This window comes from Pleurodeles waltl, chromosome 10 (assembly GCF_031143425.1).
Source record: "Pleurodeles waltl isolate 20211129_DDA chromosome 10, aPleWal1.hap1.20221129, whole genome shotgun sequence".
Classification (NCBI taxonomy): domain Eukaryota; kingdom Metazoa; phylum Chordata; class Amphibia; order Caudata; family Salamandridae; genus Pleurodeles; species Pleurodeles waltl.
In genome coordinates, this window is record NC_090449.1 from 223,310,077 (window position 1) to 223,327,572 (window position 17,496).

The 17,496-nt window shown below is 41.7% G+C and overlaps 1 protein-coding gene across 1 annotated transcript in view; it reads right to left on the reverse strand.

Moving 5' to 3' along the window:
- BMERB1 (bMERB domain containing 1) overlaps positions 1 to 17,496 on the reverse strand; it is a 652,653-nt gene that overhangs the window by 136,690 nt on the left and 498,467 nt on the right. The window contains exon 3 of the mRNA XM_069210218.1: positions 5,592 to 5,665. Coding sequence (XP_069066319.1) covers positions 5,592 to 5,665 — 74 coding nt within the window. The remainder of the gene's footprint in view (positions 1 to 5,591; positions 5,666 to 17,496) is intronic.

Genomic DNA, 17,496 nt, shown 5'->3' on the forward strand with positions numbered 1-17,496 from the left:
GCTAGATAAATGGTTTGGGGACTCATTTTAATATTAATGTAAAATCAAACCAAATAGTCACATCAGATTTTATTTTACTTCTTTGGAAATTACACTTTTAGAAGGTTGTTCTCCCTCATAAAACCAAAAAGCTTTCCTGTCAGTGTCCAGTTGTCACCTAACCTTTGATTGCTCCTCTGTGCTGAGATGTGTATTGATCTCAGACAGTGGACAAAGGTGTCTGGGTGTGGGAAGGGGGTCTCCACCCTTGACAGGATGGCCTGTGGTGCTGTGCCGAATTCCTTCCTGAGCTTCAAAGGATGCCTAACTTGTCACTGGCAGATGAAGCTCACAACTAGGCCTACCTCCCTTTTGTCTCTCTAGGCAGGCTGGCTCGAAACCCAGACAGAGGGCAGAAATGGACCAGAAATGGATTAGGGGTGGACAAAGGTTTGCCCTCCACCCACAGGCTGGCACTGTGCATAAAAGTGGACTCTGCAGAGCTCTCCTCAGAACACCCCTAAACGTGTGAAGAATCAGAAGAAGGGCTGGTCTGCTGTCTCAAGACCCCCAAGGAAGATGGAACCCACATGTCATGAAGCCAGGACCCCAGACGTGACCTCAAGGGTCAGTTGGCTGTCTTCCTGTTAGAGCTACATGACATGCTTCTATAAGCCTATTTCCCTTCAACTCCAAGCTTACTAGTTCCACTTGGACCTTGCTACTGGCCTCTGCCTGAGTGAGTCCTAACCCCTATATGGTAGCCCCAGGTCCTGGACCCTTGGCTGGTGGTAGAATGTACTCCTCTAGTCCTCAGACTGCAAGAGCTGCCACTTAGAAACCTAGAAAATATTACAATCTAATGATTGTCAAAGTATATTAGTAGTATGAAAATTGTTAAACATCCGGCAACAAATGTAATTAGCTTTAATTTTGTGACAAAAGTAAAAACAACCGTTGATCACTTTGGAATGGAAAAAAGTTAGCATTGTAGACTTTGCACCAGAAAATGTGGGCACAACTCTCATGTGAAATCCCTGTGCACGTTTCACCATAGGCTACCATCTATGTCTAGAGACATCCACAATACCTTGTATTGTGTAGCATGGTTCAAAATGTTCCTAAGTATGACAGAGATCGCTCTGCAACTTGTAGGTCACAGACTGGGTAACACGTCTGATGTGCCCATTATTTCCGTGTAGCATTCATATGTGTTTCTCCATAGGTAGGGAGAACATTGGGAAAAACGTCATCAGATGAACAAAAAAACATTAAAATGTCAAGTAATGATGTTGCAGCTCTGGTTAGATTACTATATTAAACTAAAGAATAGTTGAGGGTCGTCTGCTTGTCAACCGATTTATGCAAAATATGCTGCTAAATCATTTGCTATAATATAAATGCACAGGCAAACTGTCTTTTAGGGGTCACCGATGCTGTCCTTTAGTGGTCAGCAATGGTTTCAATTGCGAGCTTCGTGGCTTCCCAAGCAACCCATATACACACAGGACTCAGTTTTTCAATCAGCCATCTTAAGAGAAAGAAAATAGGCATTGCTCAGGCAACCTCGCTGTACAGCAATATGACTTGCTACCCTTTCGACTAATCAGGTTAAGTTTCCATGTTTATCCCTTCATGATTGGTTGCTGGCAGCTTATCGTGCTATCCTTGTGTCAACAACTGCACGTGAGGTGATGATCATGCAGCCATCCACAAAACACTGTGAGATACTAAGAGCAGTTTGTTTTCTTAATCTGTTGCAAGTAGAAGCAGATTCGCTGATACAGGTAGATTTATTTACAGCTATAGCATATGTCAGAATTTATGCTACCAAATAACCCACTCAGCAGCTACCTCTTCAATCTAGAATAGTTACGTAGCTAGTATCATTCAAGGTTTCCTATACACTGACATATACTGAGGTGAAACTTGCGATTATTATTATTATCATTATTATTATTATTTTTATTATCATCCTTATTATTGTTGCTGTTATTATTACTATTATAGGGTGTATTCTCTATCATTTATACAAACATTTTTTTACTTAATATCTTTGGATATCGTTGAATGCAAATACTCTACCTTCACCACTGCAAATGTAATTATTCTTTTGCCACAGTTAATCTAGCCTTCATGAGCACTGTCAAGAAACCTCATTGTGTTTTTCATGTAAGACACAAGAATGTCATCTTGGAAATGTGTCACTGTGGATATACATTGGACCAATAAATGCTTGGCTCTCTGAAATACCACAGAGGTAGATGCCGAGTCAAAATGCATGCTAAGAAACTGATATGGCTTTTTGTCTTTCATAATCTAAGTCAAATATCATGATTAAGGATGCAAGGTGATCTTTTGATAAACACTAGACAAAACCAATGTGCTGAATATTCCACTTTTGCTAAAAGTGGCAACATTTCATTTAAATTAGGTAGTGCATGTCTGGCCAAACAAAAATTTTCATTTTAATCTTTCAGATCAGTACTATTCAAAATTCGTCTGCTAAGCTTACATCTACATAATTGTAGTTACTCCCTTATAGGCCTTATTTCGGTTGATGAACTTATTCTCACAGTTTTTAAGATTCTTTGCTTCAGTGCCCCACCCAACCCTACTGGAATGTTTCCCATTCTTGGTCTAGCATTTTTCTTAATGACAATGCAATAGGTGAATCTCTTTAAGGAATCGAACTTGGCACTAAACACCTGGGACTGACCTTTCATAATTTAACCATTTATATTCTTCTGTGAACAACAGCACCTGATCCAGATGATTAGGAATTCGCATGATACATACCTTCTTCTGCTCTCACCAATAACAACCTTCCATTCTTCACTACTTCAGTCTTAACACAAATATTCCTGATCTTGAACCTTAATTTATTGTCAAAATACTCCAACGCAGGAAGAAGCGTGCTGCAATATCGGGTTCTTTGCAAAACCTATATGATTATTAGTTTACTCTAATCAGTAAATGCGCTTCACAAAATCAACTGGATTTTGGCTGCAATTTCTAAAGTGTATCCTCATCAATCACAAATCTTGAACCCGCCAAGACCTAAAACTTTATATATAGTCTATACTGGTAATTAGTTCTCTCAATCTTTCCACCTTCACCTTTGATCCTGCTTTCTGCCTACATCAAGATTCGATCCTCATCACTTTCTTTTCTGAAGCATCACCCTGTACACTGTGAGTGAAGGCTGAACAGAGTTTAGAAATTGCTTTATTATTAGAACTACTAGTGATAGTAATCTACACTCTAACCTTAGAATCATTACTGACATCAATATTTTCATTTCTCATCTGAATGGATTTTATCTTTTTAAATGCTTGCTCAATATGCTTTACAATACTCAAAGACTTTTCTAATGTTGGCTTCGTACATATTTTCTTGTAATTAAATAATGAACTAGTTGGTTCCTAATGATCTCTTTATGCACGTTTTTCACTTGTACACTGAAGCCAGAGTGCGTAATGCTCCTGCATAGGCTTAATGGTTTCTCTGTCATTCAAGCCCTGCCAATGAATCACTTTCTTTCTAACTCAGATTCTTCTGACCTAACCTTTCTTCCAATACTTTTATTATGCTAGCAGAGGCAAATGTTCCAACGTTCTATGTCACCTTCACGCTATACAGAAGCATAGCTGCATTCCGTTTTTGCCACCTGGGACTTTCAAGGGTTTACCTACATCCCCCCCCACTGCAGAACTGGTTTGCCTGAAATTCGCAGGAATGCCTGTGGAGAAGTTACACACTCCATTTTCCTAAAGAACGTCCATCACTATTCATGGCCAACAAGCCAAGATGGAATACGGGCTTTTAACAACAAGATGCCAAATAAAATGACAGTAAAACCAGTTGCTAAATCACAAATTAAAATAAAGTACCATCTTTGTTTCACACCTATTGTATATCTCAAAATATAAAAATAGCCACAGTTGTCTTATCCTTCATGGCCCATCGATTCCAGAAAATAAACGGAGAAACTAAATTTCCTGGCTCGTTTTCAAATACTAATTAACCATTCAACACAATAAACCAAAATGATTTAGTCATTGTTGTTTGGCACCCATAGAGACTCCGTCACAGTATTACGGTAAGCACACAACACCCCGCCACACCCTAAGCTTGTGCTCAATTTCAACACTGCTTGGGCAACAAGATCCAACACAGTCAGTGGCAGCCATGCAGGCTAGTCTTGCAGTAGACATAATGCCACCCCTTCACGAAAAGAGCCTACAACGGCACCAGTACAACCACTGTGTAACCCTGTCAATTACCACTGAAGTACCAGCTCTAACAAAGATCTGGTTTAAAACTCAGCACGATGCTAATAGTCCTCCGCACCCATTTGGGTGGTACATTGTCCATGGACATTGTAATTAGACCCACTAAACTTCTACTGGGCACAATCTGACCATCCAGCTGTCCTTCAGGACCTGCAGCTCATTGTCGCTGATGAAAGGTGAGAACATTTAGTTGTGCTAAAGCCTAATCATGTAACCTGCATATTTTATTGCATCGTTTTAATGAGGTGACCAGAAGCCCTCACCTCGCAGCAAGACTGGGCTTGTACTTCGCACATGATCCATGAATTTAAAAAACTTGCAGTGTCCAGAATAATGAGGGTCGAGGCTTCATCTTTAGATACAACTGAAGGACACCTCATCTCAGTTTCACTGTTTCCCACGGTCCCATTCCTATACCTGCCTTTTGGAGTAAGTAAACTTATGACACGTGACCCAAGTTTCAAAGCTTCTGATAATGTCTATAGACGTGCATGAAGCTCTGCCTTGGCTAGCTCCTCTCCCTTGATGACTGATGGGAAGACCACTGCCTGATTTTGTGGATCACAGCTTTGAATAAAGACATTTTGCAGACTCACGCCGAACTCTGAAATGTTCTCCAATTTAAAGCAGAACAGCAGCCGGAGCACCAGGCGCAAATAGCCCTTATTACATTCAACATCATACATTACAATTGTATTAATCATTCTTTTATAAAGAATGTACAGGTGTCGTTGGCTGATAATTACAGAGTGACTGTAAAGGCCAAGGGCACCAAAGCCAGGCAAGCAGCGCTGTGTGGGTACTCCATTGGTGGAAGCGGGCGGAATACCCTTCAGGGATCTTAGGAAGGAGAGAGATGGGGCGCAAGGCGACAGAGGACTATTATTATATGGACCATGGGCAAGAGGGTGCTTAGTGTGAGGTGACAGAATTGTTTAATAAAAGACCCAGCCCAGTTCAACATCCTTCTGAATATTTCTAAGGGCGTCCACTCTTGAACTGACATCGGTGAAGACATAAAGGATGAACAGCATGTTTTTTTCTTAAACTGCTCCCTTTTGATTAAACTCGTCAAGAACTATTCAAATTGTTTTAAATTATCTACTGCTATTTATTTTAAATTACTATATAATTTCTCTTTGCACCAAAATGCATTTGGACGATGGTTTAAATATAAAAAGACGATTTCTGACGAGATCCTTAGTAATTGTGATAGGGTTCATATTTTATCTAGTACCAGATTCAGTATTGGAAATACTTACGAAAAAGCACAATAAAAACCTGTCTCAGCAGATAACGTTAGAAAACATGTGTTACCTGGAATAGCGACCAGGTTTTGCAGCTCTTGCTTCAGGTCCATGATGTCTTTGCACAGCTGGATGTCATCAATCCTGGGGAAAGAGGGTCAGAAGGTTAAGACAGGCTGCCTTGTTACTGCCCTGAGTCACAACACAAAACAGATAAAACAGCCTGATACACGGGAGACTGGCCCTGCTGTGTGATCCGGGGATCTTGTTAATGACCAAACGATTTCTAGATGAAACAGCAGGCCTGCAACGATCACCCACGCAGATCAATACAGCAGGCGGCGAAAAAAAGGTTCTTAGCAGTAAAACGCACTAAAGCTTCACCACACAAAGTGACTGAAAAAGCCACGAGCACAGAAGAGGTTACATGTGCTTCTTGAATTGAGGTAGACACAAATGATTGTCTCTGTATTTTAAATAGCGTTTTCTTTATATAATGGCCGCTTTCTTTCACACAGCATGAACGTCACTGGACTGCAGGGGAGATCACATTGAGCGTGTGTAGGGGATCTCCACAGAGTTCAAACCACCCCGCTGTTCACAGCAGAAAATCTGCATCACAGCCGAAGCAGCAATAATCTGCCCGCCATGGCCGAGGCCCTCTCGTAGCGCTGCTGTCCTTGCTGCTCATTTTCAAAGAATCAAAGCATTTGCAGACTAGTTTTTTAGGGATGCTTAATGAATGCAACTGGAATTAGAGTAGACTGCAGCTCCTTTTGCAGCTGCCCAAGGCATACTTCCCAGACTCCCACGTCTCCCCACCCACCGACAAGCAGCGGGCGGACCTGGAGGGATGTGCGAGTCCCCCATCTGTGAAGGACTCCCATCAGTATGCCATGGCCAGCATTTTGCCATGGGTGTAATGCATATGCCATGGGTGCCAACCTTACACTAAGAAATACCCAGAATATGCCAGTGCCTGACGTTTGTTACACGTGCTTTGCTATGCCATCAAAAATGTGTTCTGTATGCAAGGGCTAGCATTTTGACATGTGTGTCCTTATAACAGGGGCCACCTATCTTATGTCATGAATCACCTCCAGCATCGCAGAGCCCGTATTTTGCTGCAGATAACACCCCCACCATGCGTCTTTGATGCCCTTGTCCATATGTGAAAATGTATCTACAATTTGCTGGGACCAGCACCACACTTGCATCGTAGCACACACACACACATACACACACAAGTCTTCACACACACTCATGTGTTCTCACACTCACATACTCTCAGACGCAGACACACTTACATTCTCACAGACTCACTTGTACCTTCTCTCTCACACATTCTTGTGTTCTCACACATACACACACTGTGTAACCCACACACGTGTCACTTACATTCCTTGTCACTCACTTGACTGCTGCTGTTCCTGCTATACCTATGTTGCCTCTTAGTGACACTTGGTAAAAGCCTTTTCTTTGTACACTATTCTAAAGTCAAACCAAGTGGCCTTGTCAATACTTGTATTCATGGACAATGACAATGAAATAGTGCACTTAAGAGAGGTGAAAACATAGCGTCCAACTGCTCCTATGTCATGCGTGAACCTATGGACCAGTCATGTCTTTAGCTGGCAACACTTTTTTAATGTTGAGATTTTCAGCCCCAACTTAAAATGTTAAAAATAACTTTCAAGTACCAGACTGCAGCATTATTGTCCCTGAGAAACCAGGACTGGCAGAAGGTGTAACACAAGACAGTAGGTCCACTTGGCAACTATGTAAAAAGTTTCTGATTTTGTGCCCTTTATTCTTCAAAGCAATCAAAGGTTAATCACTGCAGTGGTGAAACGGCAGATCCTGCACTACGTGGGCACGTTAGAATTGCAGTGGAACTAGGTGCACATTTGCACTCCTCTAAAATATAAAAAGGCAGCACAAAAAATGCATATAAAGCGGAAAAAGGACCGCTGTCCTTATTTAGAACTTTGTCAGTAGGATGCACAACCAGTGTAAACCCCATACTTACATAGGAAAACACAATTTAAGGATTGTCCCGACAATGAATCCAAGACTAACTTTGTAACAGAAAACAGTAGTGGTGGGCAAGCTGAAGAATTCATGGTAAGGGCCAAGCCATACCCAAGACAAATGTTTGCCTTGACTCTAAGAGCCAAAATACAAGTTGTGTTAGCCAACAAATTGGTATGTGAATTCACACTTTCTACTCATTCCCCTCCATGTCACAGTCTGCCTAATTTTTCTCGTTCTCCCACTTTGTGTATGTTGCTCTCCGTCTTCCACTATTTTTTGGGTTGAGCGCGTAAGCGCCTCGACCTGTTGTAAGTATTGTGGGCTTTTAACCACGCTCATCTCATGCCCATCCCTTTAATTCGTTCCTGGGCTTGCATTTCAAAACTCATTTGATGTCATTGGTAAATGCTTTAGGTTTGTCACACCTTAAGGCTGTTTTTGTCACGCCTGCAGACTGCCCCTGTTACATGGATTATTGAACGATTGCCGATATACTTCTGCATAGGCAAACTATTGCTTTCTTTTGTCTCTCCTGTTCGTGCTCCAATGGCACCCACAGCATGAACAGCCACAACAGTGTGAACTCGATCAGCGGTATTGGAGCGCTGGTCACGTTGTTCACAGTTATCTAATCAGAGTAATTTCTTGTGGCTCTCCCCTTAAAACACTTGAAATTGGTAAATGCTTTACGTAAAACAGAAATCCTCAAAACGAAAGCAGCTCTGCTGCACCACATGAAACAGGTGAAACTATGAGGCAGGGTTGGCCAATTTATGTGGCAAGAAAAGTCCAGTTATGAATTAACACTAGTTGATTTGATTCAAGCAAATGCGAGACCTATTGCATTGCAAATGCTTGCTTTAAATCCCTCTCTATCTCTCACATCTCCTTCTGACTCCACTTTTTCTCTCTCTTTTTGCTTACTTCCTTTCTCCTTCCTCCATCTCTCTCTATATCTTTTTTATCTTCCAACCTCTCTCAGTTTTTATACTCTCGCTTCCTATGCCACACTAACTCCACCTTATCTTCTGGCTTTCCCCATCTTTCTCTCTTTATTTTTGCACCTTCCTGTACTCCGTGGCCGAGGAGGACTGGCTTTATCCAGCTTCCTCTTCCTACACAGCTTGCACTGCCGCTGGCTGGCCTTACCTGTCCTTTGTGTTTTAGTAAGACTTGAAAGACCTAGCATGGCTCCTCCGCTAGGGCGGAGGAGCGTCGACCCCCTGCCAGCAACAGCAGCTGCAAAACCTTTTCACAAAAACGATGATAAACGATGTTTATTATTGTTTTTTAGTAAAAGGGGTGGGGCCACAGGCTGGACGAGCACTACTGTGCATGTATGTTTGATCAGCCATCTTGGGACGGCCAAACACACATGCACAGTAGGCTCTCTCCAGCCCAGCAAATCAGTTGCTGGGCATTCCCTGTGTTTCAGGCAGCTTGACCTTTTTAAAGTGCTGTTTTTTACCTGTGGCTGTTTGATATTTCCCTCCTAGTTTGTGACAAATGACTGCGTAATGCCCCCCCTTCTTTTTTAAGTAAAAAGGCTATATACACCTCAGTGGCTAACCAGAATGTGTTTAGGAGACTGCTTAATCTGTTTCTGTGATTTAAATTGTGTTTAGAAACTATCTGCATCACCTGTTTCTGCCTTGAAAAAGCCACATTTCTGAGTGCGCGACAAGCAGTATTTCAATTATATTTTACAATCTATCCCTTTACTGGAAAGTAGACTCTGCTAGCTTGGAAGTGTGGATTATGCCTTTCTGTATCCAAGGAGATTCTGAATAGAGCAGCAGCTCCCTCCTCCCTTCCCAAAGGGGCTGGGGCTTCAGTTAACTTGGCCCTTATATACGTTTCTATTGGTTGTTGCACATGGTGTTGTGATAGGTTGTTGGGGTTGGTCTTTCTATTGCCTTAGGGATTAGGGTTGGGTTTGCGATTAGTACTAGGGTTGAGATTTCTATTGGCTCCTGGTTTTAGGGTTGGGTTTGCGATTTGTACTAGGGTTGAGATTCCTATTGGTTCTGGTTTATTAGGGATGTGTTTGTGATTGGTTCAGGGGTTGAGATTCCTATTGGTTCCTGGTTTATTAGGGTTGCAGTTGTGATTGTTACTAGGGTTGAGATTCCTATTGGCATCTGGTTTTAGGGTTGGGGTTGTGATTGGTTGTCAGGATTAGTGGTATGATTGGTGAATAGGGTTGGTCCTCCCATTGGTTTGAGTTTTATGGTTACAAACCTGATTGGTTAGGGTTAGGACTAGGTTTCTATTGGCCAGTAGGGCTATTTAAGCCTAGGGCTCAGAGCTTCTCAGCCCGGGCGTCGAGGTTAAGGGCAGAGAGGACAAGGGCATTTGCCTGTTTGGGCCTGTTCTGGACTAGTCGGGCATAGGGCCAGAAATGCTGCCCATTTCTCCATTGATCAGAAAGGACCTTACTCCCTACACATCAATCAACATGCAAAAATGATCAGCAAGACATCCAACTTTTGCATCACAAACTGACCTCATACAGATTGCAATACCATATACCACACCTATACACATATCCACCACAACTACAACAGTAAAACACCCTAATTCTCACAGCAAACACTCTGTCCATTCCCACGAGCACACCCTGTCATCACCCCCACAACACAAAACCAAATTATACATTACTTTCAGTCATCCAGATACACACTCCATAGTCATACAAACCAACAGCACTATCCACTATTTTCTCCTGCCAGACCCCCTTTTATCATGACAATACCTAAACCCAGCCTTTCAACACACCATCTACAAACACCCTTCCCCCTCTCTTCACTAATTACACAATCCTCACACTCCACTCCACCACAGATATTACCTCTTCCAGCCATCACAACTAACACAAACCCCCCTGACACACATCCATACCCTCTTACACACCTCATACACTCATCTCCAAAACACATTAACACCCCCTTAATACTCTAATACCACTCACCAGCACTAACTTGCATACAAATCCTTCACAGAAAACCACTACATCAATATCTCCTCTCACTATTCCACAAAAACAATACAGACCACACACATTAGCACATCAAAATAACACAAACGTTCATTATTCTTTCTGTCACACCCACTCCCACCCTCATGACTACACAAAGAATACAAATCCTGTCCAATCTTTACCGCTACATTCTCACTCTTCACAAACATCTACCACAAGCACCCCTACACAGCAACATTCATTCACCCAGCTCTCATCCATTGCACAATTTAGAGCCTTACATTATGATCCACATGCTCCTCCACCACCCCTAACCCATAATCCTTCCACACTAAACAGACGAAAATAAAATAAACAACATGCCACTCTTAACAACTTTGCATCCCCTTGTCTATTACTTAATAAGGCTACCCTACAAAAAGAAAGTACACTCTTCATGTCTCTCTCAGCCACCAAGTCCACATACACACAGACCCAACAAAATGCCTCCTAAGCCTGCTGGAAGAGGAACACTATATTGATAAACAGGACTATTGTAACCCTCATACAGTTATCACAACTAACAACACACCTGCTACAAGCTCAAAATATACTGCTCAGCCTTCTCCTGAATAAAACAACACATTTTTTTTCTAAATTGCTAGCTCATAAATGCTCGAGCACTGTCAAAAAACTAGCACCACATCTACGACCAGCTCACAGACACACAACCTGACTTACTATTCATAACAGAATCATGGTTGGGGGATGGCATGGCCCCAGTGTTGCTTGAAGCCGTTCCTCCGGACTATCAACCCATCACACAAGACTGTATAAGCAATAGTGGAGGTAGACTAGCTATTATATTCAAACAAGCAATAAATCTCAGTAAAACAGACAACATTTCCATACAAGGTTGTGAAGCCCTCCTCACCAGATGCCACCCTACTCCAACTTCCTCCTGTAACTTTCTCCTCCTCTACAGACCTCCACCTAACAACTCAACATTCCCAGACGCTTTTCTAGATACAGTGTCAAACCCTATTACATTATACTCAAACCTATTCATTCTTGGGGACCTAAATATTTGGTTTGACAAACCCAATATGCCCCATCCAAAAGCTATCACCACTGGCCTAGTCACATTGAACCTACATCAGATTGTACACAATCCCACACACATCGCTGGACACATCCTAGATGTCATTTTTGCTACGCCGGAACTAGTTACTGTTCGTAGCATCACGCCAATCACATGGTCAGACCACCATTTGACACCTTTCTGACATAAAACACCACAAATCAACAAAGCCCACAACTACTTACATACATGCACCTATCGACCATGGAGCAAACTCAGTTTTGATGACTTAGTTGTTACACAACTAATAGCCAACACAGATCTAAATACAATTAATTATGTTCCAAACCTTTATGAGTGGCTCTAGGAAGCTGTTGATATCCTAATACCACTCAGAAAAACTCAACAGGCCAAAAGAAAACCAACACCTTGGAGAAACACAGAACTTTAAAAGATAAAGCAAGAAATCAGAAGGTTGCAGAGGACCTGGCTCAAAACAAACAACATTCAAGACAAACTGCAGCTACACAAGCTTAACAGAATATAGAAATCATCAATCAAAAAAGCTAAAAAAAAAAGGTACTACGCAGACAGAATTCAAAATGCTGAATCTGCAACCAAAGAATTTTATAAAATTCTCAATGAATTTTGGAAACCTAAAGGAATGGAAGGAAGTCATCCCACTGCTCAAGATTTCACAAGCAAACTGACAACTCATATCACAACCATTGGACACCTATTTAAAACAGAAGAAAACCATCAGCACCAACCCCTTTCCTAAAAATTCTTTTTAAGAACAAACCAACCCAGCCTCTACAGTCCTTCAAACAAATATCACAAGGTGAATTTATGGATTTGATCAAAGCAAGCAGGCCTTCCAGTTGCCCTTCTGACCCTTGTCTATCACACATCTTCAGGAACATTATTTTATCTACTTCTGCTGCCACACCTGTAAGAAGAATCATCAACAACTCTTTAACTACAGGAACTTTTCTGAAGACCTGAAAAAAGGCATACATACAACCGTTATTAAAGAAAACAAACCTAGACAAACAGGACCCTAACAACTACAGACCAATCACAACTGGACCTTTCCTGGGCAAACTGATAGAAAGAGCAGCATTCGCCCAGATGTTACAATTCATTGAAGACAATTCCATACTTTCAGACTACCAAACTGGATTCCGCCCAGGAAGAGGCACTGAATCAGCACTCAATGCAATCTGGGATGATTTTAAAAACACAGTCGCCCGCAATGGAGTTGCTGCACTACTTCTCTTGGACCTCTCGGCTGTCTTTGAAACAGTTGACCATGACACCCTAATTCAAAGACTCCACGAAGCTGGTATAGAAGAGACTGCTCTCAACTGGATTACATCCTACCTTCAAAACAGAACTACTATTATCTATTCTCCCCCCTTCTCGTCAAACCCGTACCTCACAAAAGCAGGGGCCCTACAAGGATCAATCATCTCACCTTCGCTTTTCAACATCTACATGATATCATTACCAGAACTGATCAACGATTTTCAACTCACATGCTACAACTATGCCGATGACACACAAATACTACTTAAATTTGAATGCCCCAAAGACATTGAAAACTCACTAATCTTCAGTTGCCTCAGAGCCGTTGATCAGTGGATGACTTGGAGCCATCTCATACTAAATGCCCCCGCAAACGGAAATACTCATATGTGGTGACTGGAAAAATTGTGACCTACTGTGTACCTGGCCTGACGATCTCAGACCACCTCCTCAATTATCCGAGAAAGTTAAAGACCTTGGAATTACCATGGACTCCAAGTTACAATGAATGCCCAGGTGGACAAATTAGCACGAACAAGCTTCATCACCTTGAAGACTCCGCAACTCATCTTTCCCCACCTCGGATTTCCACACAAGGTGCAGGCTACTATCTCTCTTGTACTAATCAAACTGGATTATGCCAATGGCCTCTACCATGGATAACACCTCTATTATGAAAAACTACAACGTATTCAGAACTTTGCTGCCAGGCTACTCTTACATGTAAAGCCAAAATCCCTCATCTTCCCTGCCTTGAGGGCACTACACTGGTTATCTGTTGCCAGAAGATCCACCTTCAAGCTGCCTTGTATCACCCACAAAGCTATACATGGAACAGGACTGCTTTTTATCAGAAACAAAATAACCAAATACATTCAACAAAGAAACCTCCGCTCAAGATTGGCACCCCGCCTTAGAACACCACTATACATGAAAAAGACTGTAGGTGGGACATCCTTCTCCGTTCAAGCAGCCGAACTATGGAATTCATTACCCCCAAATATAAGATCCACGGATAACAATCTTGTCTTCAGAAGACTACTCAAGAGTTGGCTCTTTCCTTTATGACCACCACATTCAAACAGCAATGGACTGCATATGCGTGTGCTCATAAATATTTTCAATCTGATTATGTGTATATTCTAGATATGTATAGTTCTTTAGGAAATATGTATCGCTACTATGTCATAACAATAAATTACACACATACTCTTTAAACCTGTTTAACAAATGTATACTTACTCATGGTTAAATATGTATATGTAGGTATATATATATATATATATATATATATATATATATATATATGTGTGTGTGTGTGTATACATGTGTATGTATGTGTGTGTGTATATACACTTATATGTGTATGTTATTCTATGATTAACATGTTCATAGGTCATTGCATAGCTCCTAGATAAGTTGTTATATTAGATACTTATGAATCTGTGCTCTTGTTTTATATCACACTGATCAAATATTTTATTATCATAAGCATTTCGCTATTCACAAATTGAGGAGTGATAAATGTTAGAAAAGTACATTTATTAATTAACTTCAAATATTACAATCCTGAAAGTCTGTGTTTATACAATACTACTTTTCTTCTCATATTATACCCATTATTATATTCCTTGAACATATATTCCCGTAATATGTATGTACATATCTATTTATTGTTTGCTCTAGTCCTACTGTACTAGAGAAAAAGTAAATAAAAAAAAAAAATAGAAAACCTCTAAATAAAATTCAAATTATAAATAAGTAAATTAAAGTTAAAAATAATAATAATAATAATGAATAAATAAATTAAATAAAAATAATCATTAACAAATGTATATATATATATATATATATAAAATTATAAGCAAATAAAAATAATATAAATGTACTCTATTGTAAGCTTTACTTTTTCTACCCGTCACCATATGTCATGTCTCTATTAATCTATCCTCCATCCCCACTCTGACTCATCCCAAACCCATTCTACTACTTTCATCTCCAAAATATCCCTGTCAACGCTCTTCCCTCCTCTTCCACATCTAGCTCACCCAAACCTCAGTTTCCTACCATGATCTCCCAATCAACCCTACTAAATTCTCCCTCATTTATCTCACCTTGACTCATCCAAACCCCTTCCTGCTACCTTGATCTCCCTAACCCTTTCCACAGGCTCTTCCCTCCTCATCTCTCCTTTACTCATCCCAAGCCTCATCCTATTACTATAAACTCCCAATTAACACTTCTGGATTCTTCCCTCCTCTGTCTCTTCATTACTCTAGTCAATCCAACTAACAAACTCACATATCCTCTGCTCAAATTAACTCATAATAATACTAATACTGTACTCATATTTCCCTATACTAATCCACCACTAATTCCTCTTGGGTTCCGGAGTAGCGTTCAACTCGCCAAAACGTGCTTCGACGCCTAGCCAGTGCTATATAAATACTATTACAATACAATACAATCTGAACGCTGCTCTGAGCCCTGTAGGCTTAACCGCAGGGCAGGCTAGGAACTTGTGCCTGCAGTCTGCATTCGCGGAGCGGCGCAGTGAGGCGCTCACGGCGACGACAAGGAAGGTAACTTTTTTTTTTTTTTAAATTAATGTGACCCCCTCAACCCCATCCGCCCCCGCGCACCACCCTGCCCCCGGTTAGCACGGCAAGCCGCTCCTGTGAAAGACCAGTTTCACTATCTAGAAAAAACAATCCTTATTTAAAGTGCAAAGACATTGCAAAAATCAAACTTACCAGGACCTAAAAAAACACAACACGCTATTACCAGAAAATGAGAATGGATAAACCAATTCACCCCTTAAGTTAATGGAATGACCGTACCGTAACCAACAGATTCATAAAATTGCCTCATTCTTTAAACAGCGGAGCAGCTCGTGGCACGTCACGCACGTCTCTTTATGCAGGCCTGATGTTAACTACCAAGACCCTCAACTCATGTCCTACCCTTGATGTATCGCTCTGTCAGTCGCTTAACATTTCTCTGGGGTTGAGCCTCTCTTCCGGTAATTACGGAAAGGTTGTTCGCTGCTCTTAGCCATGGAAAGGTTAGTTGTCTGGAGGTCCAGTTCCTCGCCACCTTCTGTCCTTTAACATGTCAAAGTTCGCTCTGTCTCCCGCTCGTCCTGGCCGCACCGACGATGCACAAGAGATATCTAATGCTCAGAGGATGAGTCTTTAAAAAACGGAATAATATTACATACGTCTACGCTAAGCTATGATTTACATCACACTGCTCATCTTTTGGAGTTCTACAAATAGTCGGACATTTGCGCACTGAAATCTGCAGCGTGTGCGTCTGCAAATGCATATTTGTGTCATTGTTTCCTCCAACAACCTTGCAGTGTTTCTCTTTCCCCCCCGAGCTCACACTGCTAGTGCCGTGCAGCAGTACAAACCCTGAGAATACAATATAGGGAACATACACAGAAGCCACAGGGAGGTGCAGGTTGCCAGCGACACATCAGAAACCATCTATGCGCCCTTGTGCATGCCTGTGCTTGCGTACATTAGCACATTAACACCAGATCTATTGGCTTTGCAAAGCTTGTTTTAAGTACAGCTATTTGCATCTCAAATGTTTCTGCATACCCCCAAAGTTGAGACGTGGTTTTTTGCCACATTTATTATGGGAAACCCCGGCAAACATTTCCGCCCTTTTGGCGTTTTTCTCATAACAGCAAAGTCCACCTACATTTATTAATATCCGCAAATTCCGATTCACAGCTTCAGGAGCTGTCACTGCGAGAACGTTTTGTGTGCTGCAGTGCGATCGATTCGAAGCACTAGCCACTTTACTCAAAACGACACACCTATGCCTTGGAATTGTCCCCGCAAGAAATTAAGAAATTAAGCTTAGACAGAAAATAACTGTTATTGCTTTATGCTTGTATCTATTAAGTTGTAACCTACAGTGTTATGTATTGAGTATGGAATGTGTACATCTTTCTTAGATTTAAGATGTAAACAGCCTCTTTGTTTAATATGATGTGTAGGGCAAACCACTAGGCCCAATGTATTGTTTGCCTATTATAGTGATGTAATATATGAAACATGTTTTTATATTGTTTGTGATATTTATTGTTTAATATATATTTGACGTCGAAACAAAACCCTTTCAGGGTTAGAGTGACACGTAAATTATGTAAAAAAGAAGAGAATGCGGGGTAAAGAACAGCTCCAGTAAGGAGCATCCTGCAACATCGGCGACACTAGATTTGCTCACCTCAAATGTCTGCTTATCTTGCACATTTTTAAGCATATGATTAGCGCAGTGCTATCCACGCCAAGCTAGACTGGGACTAAGGGGGTGATTCTGACCCCGGCGGTCTTAGACCGCCGGGGCCAGGGTCGGCGGGAGCACCGCCGACAGGCCGGCGGTGCCCCGCAGGGCATTCTGACCGCGGCTGTAAAGCCGCGGTCAGACCGGCAACACTGGCGGTCTCCCGCCAGTGTACCGCTGCCCTATTGAATCCTCCAAGGCGGCGCAGCTAGCTGCGCCGCCGAGGGGATTCCGACCCCCCCTACCGCCATCCAGTTCCCGGCGGTCCGCCCGCCGGGAACCGGATGGCGGTAG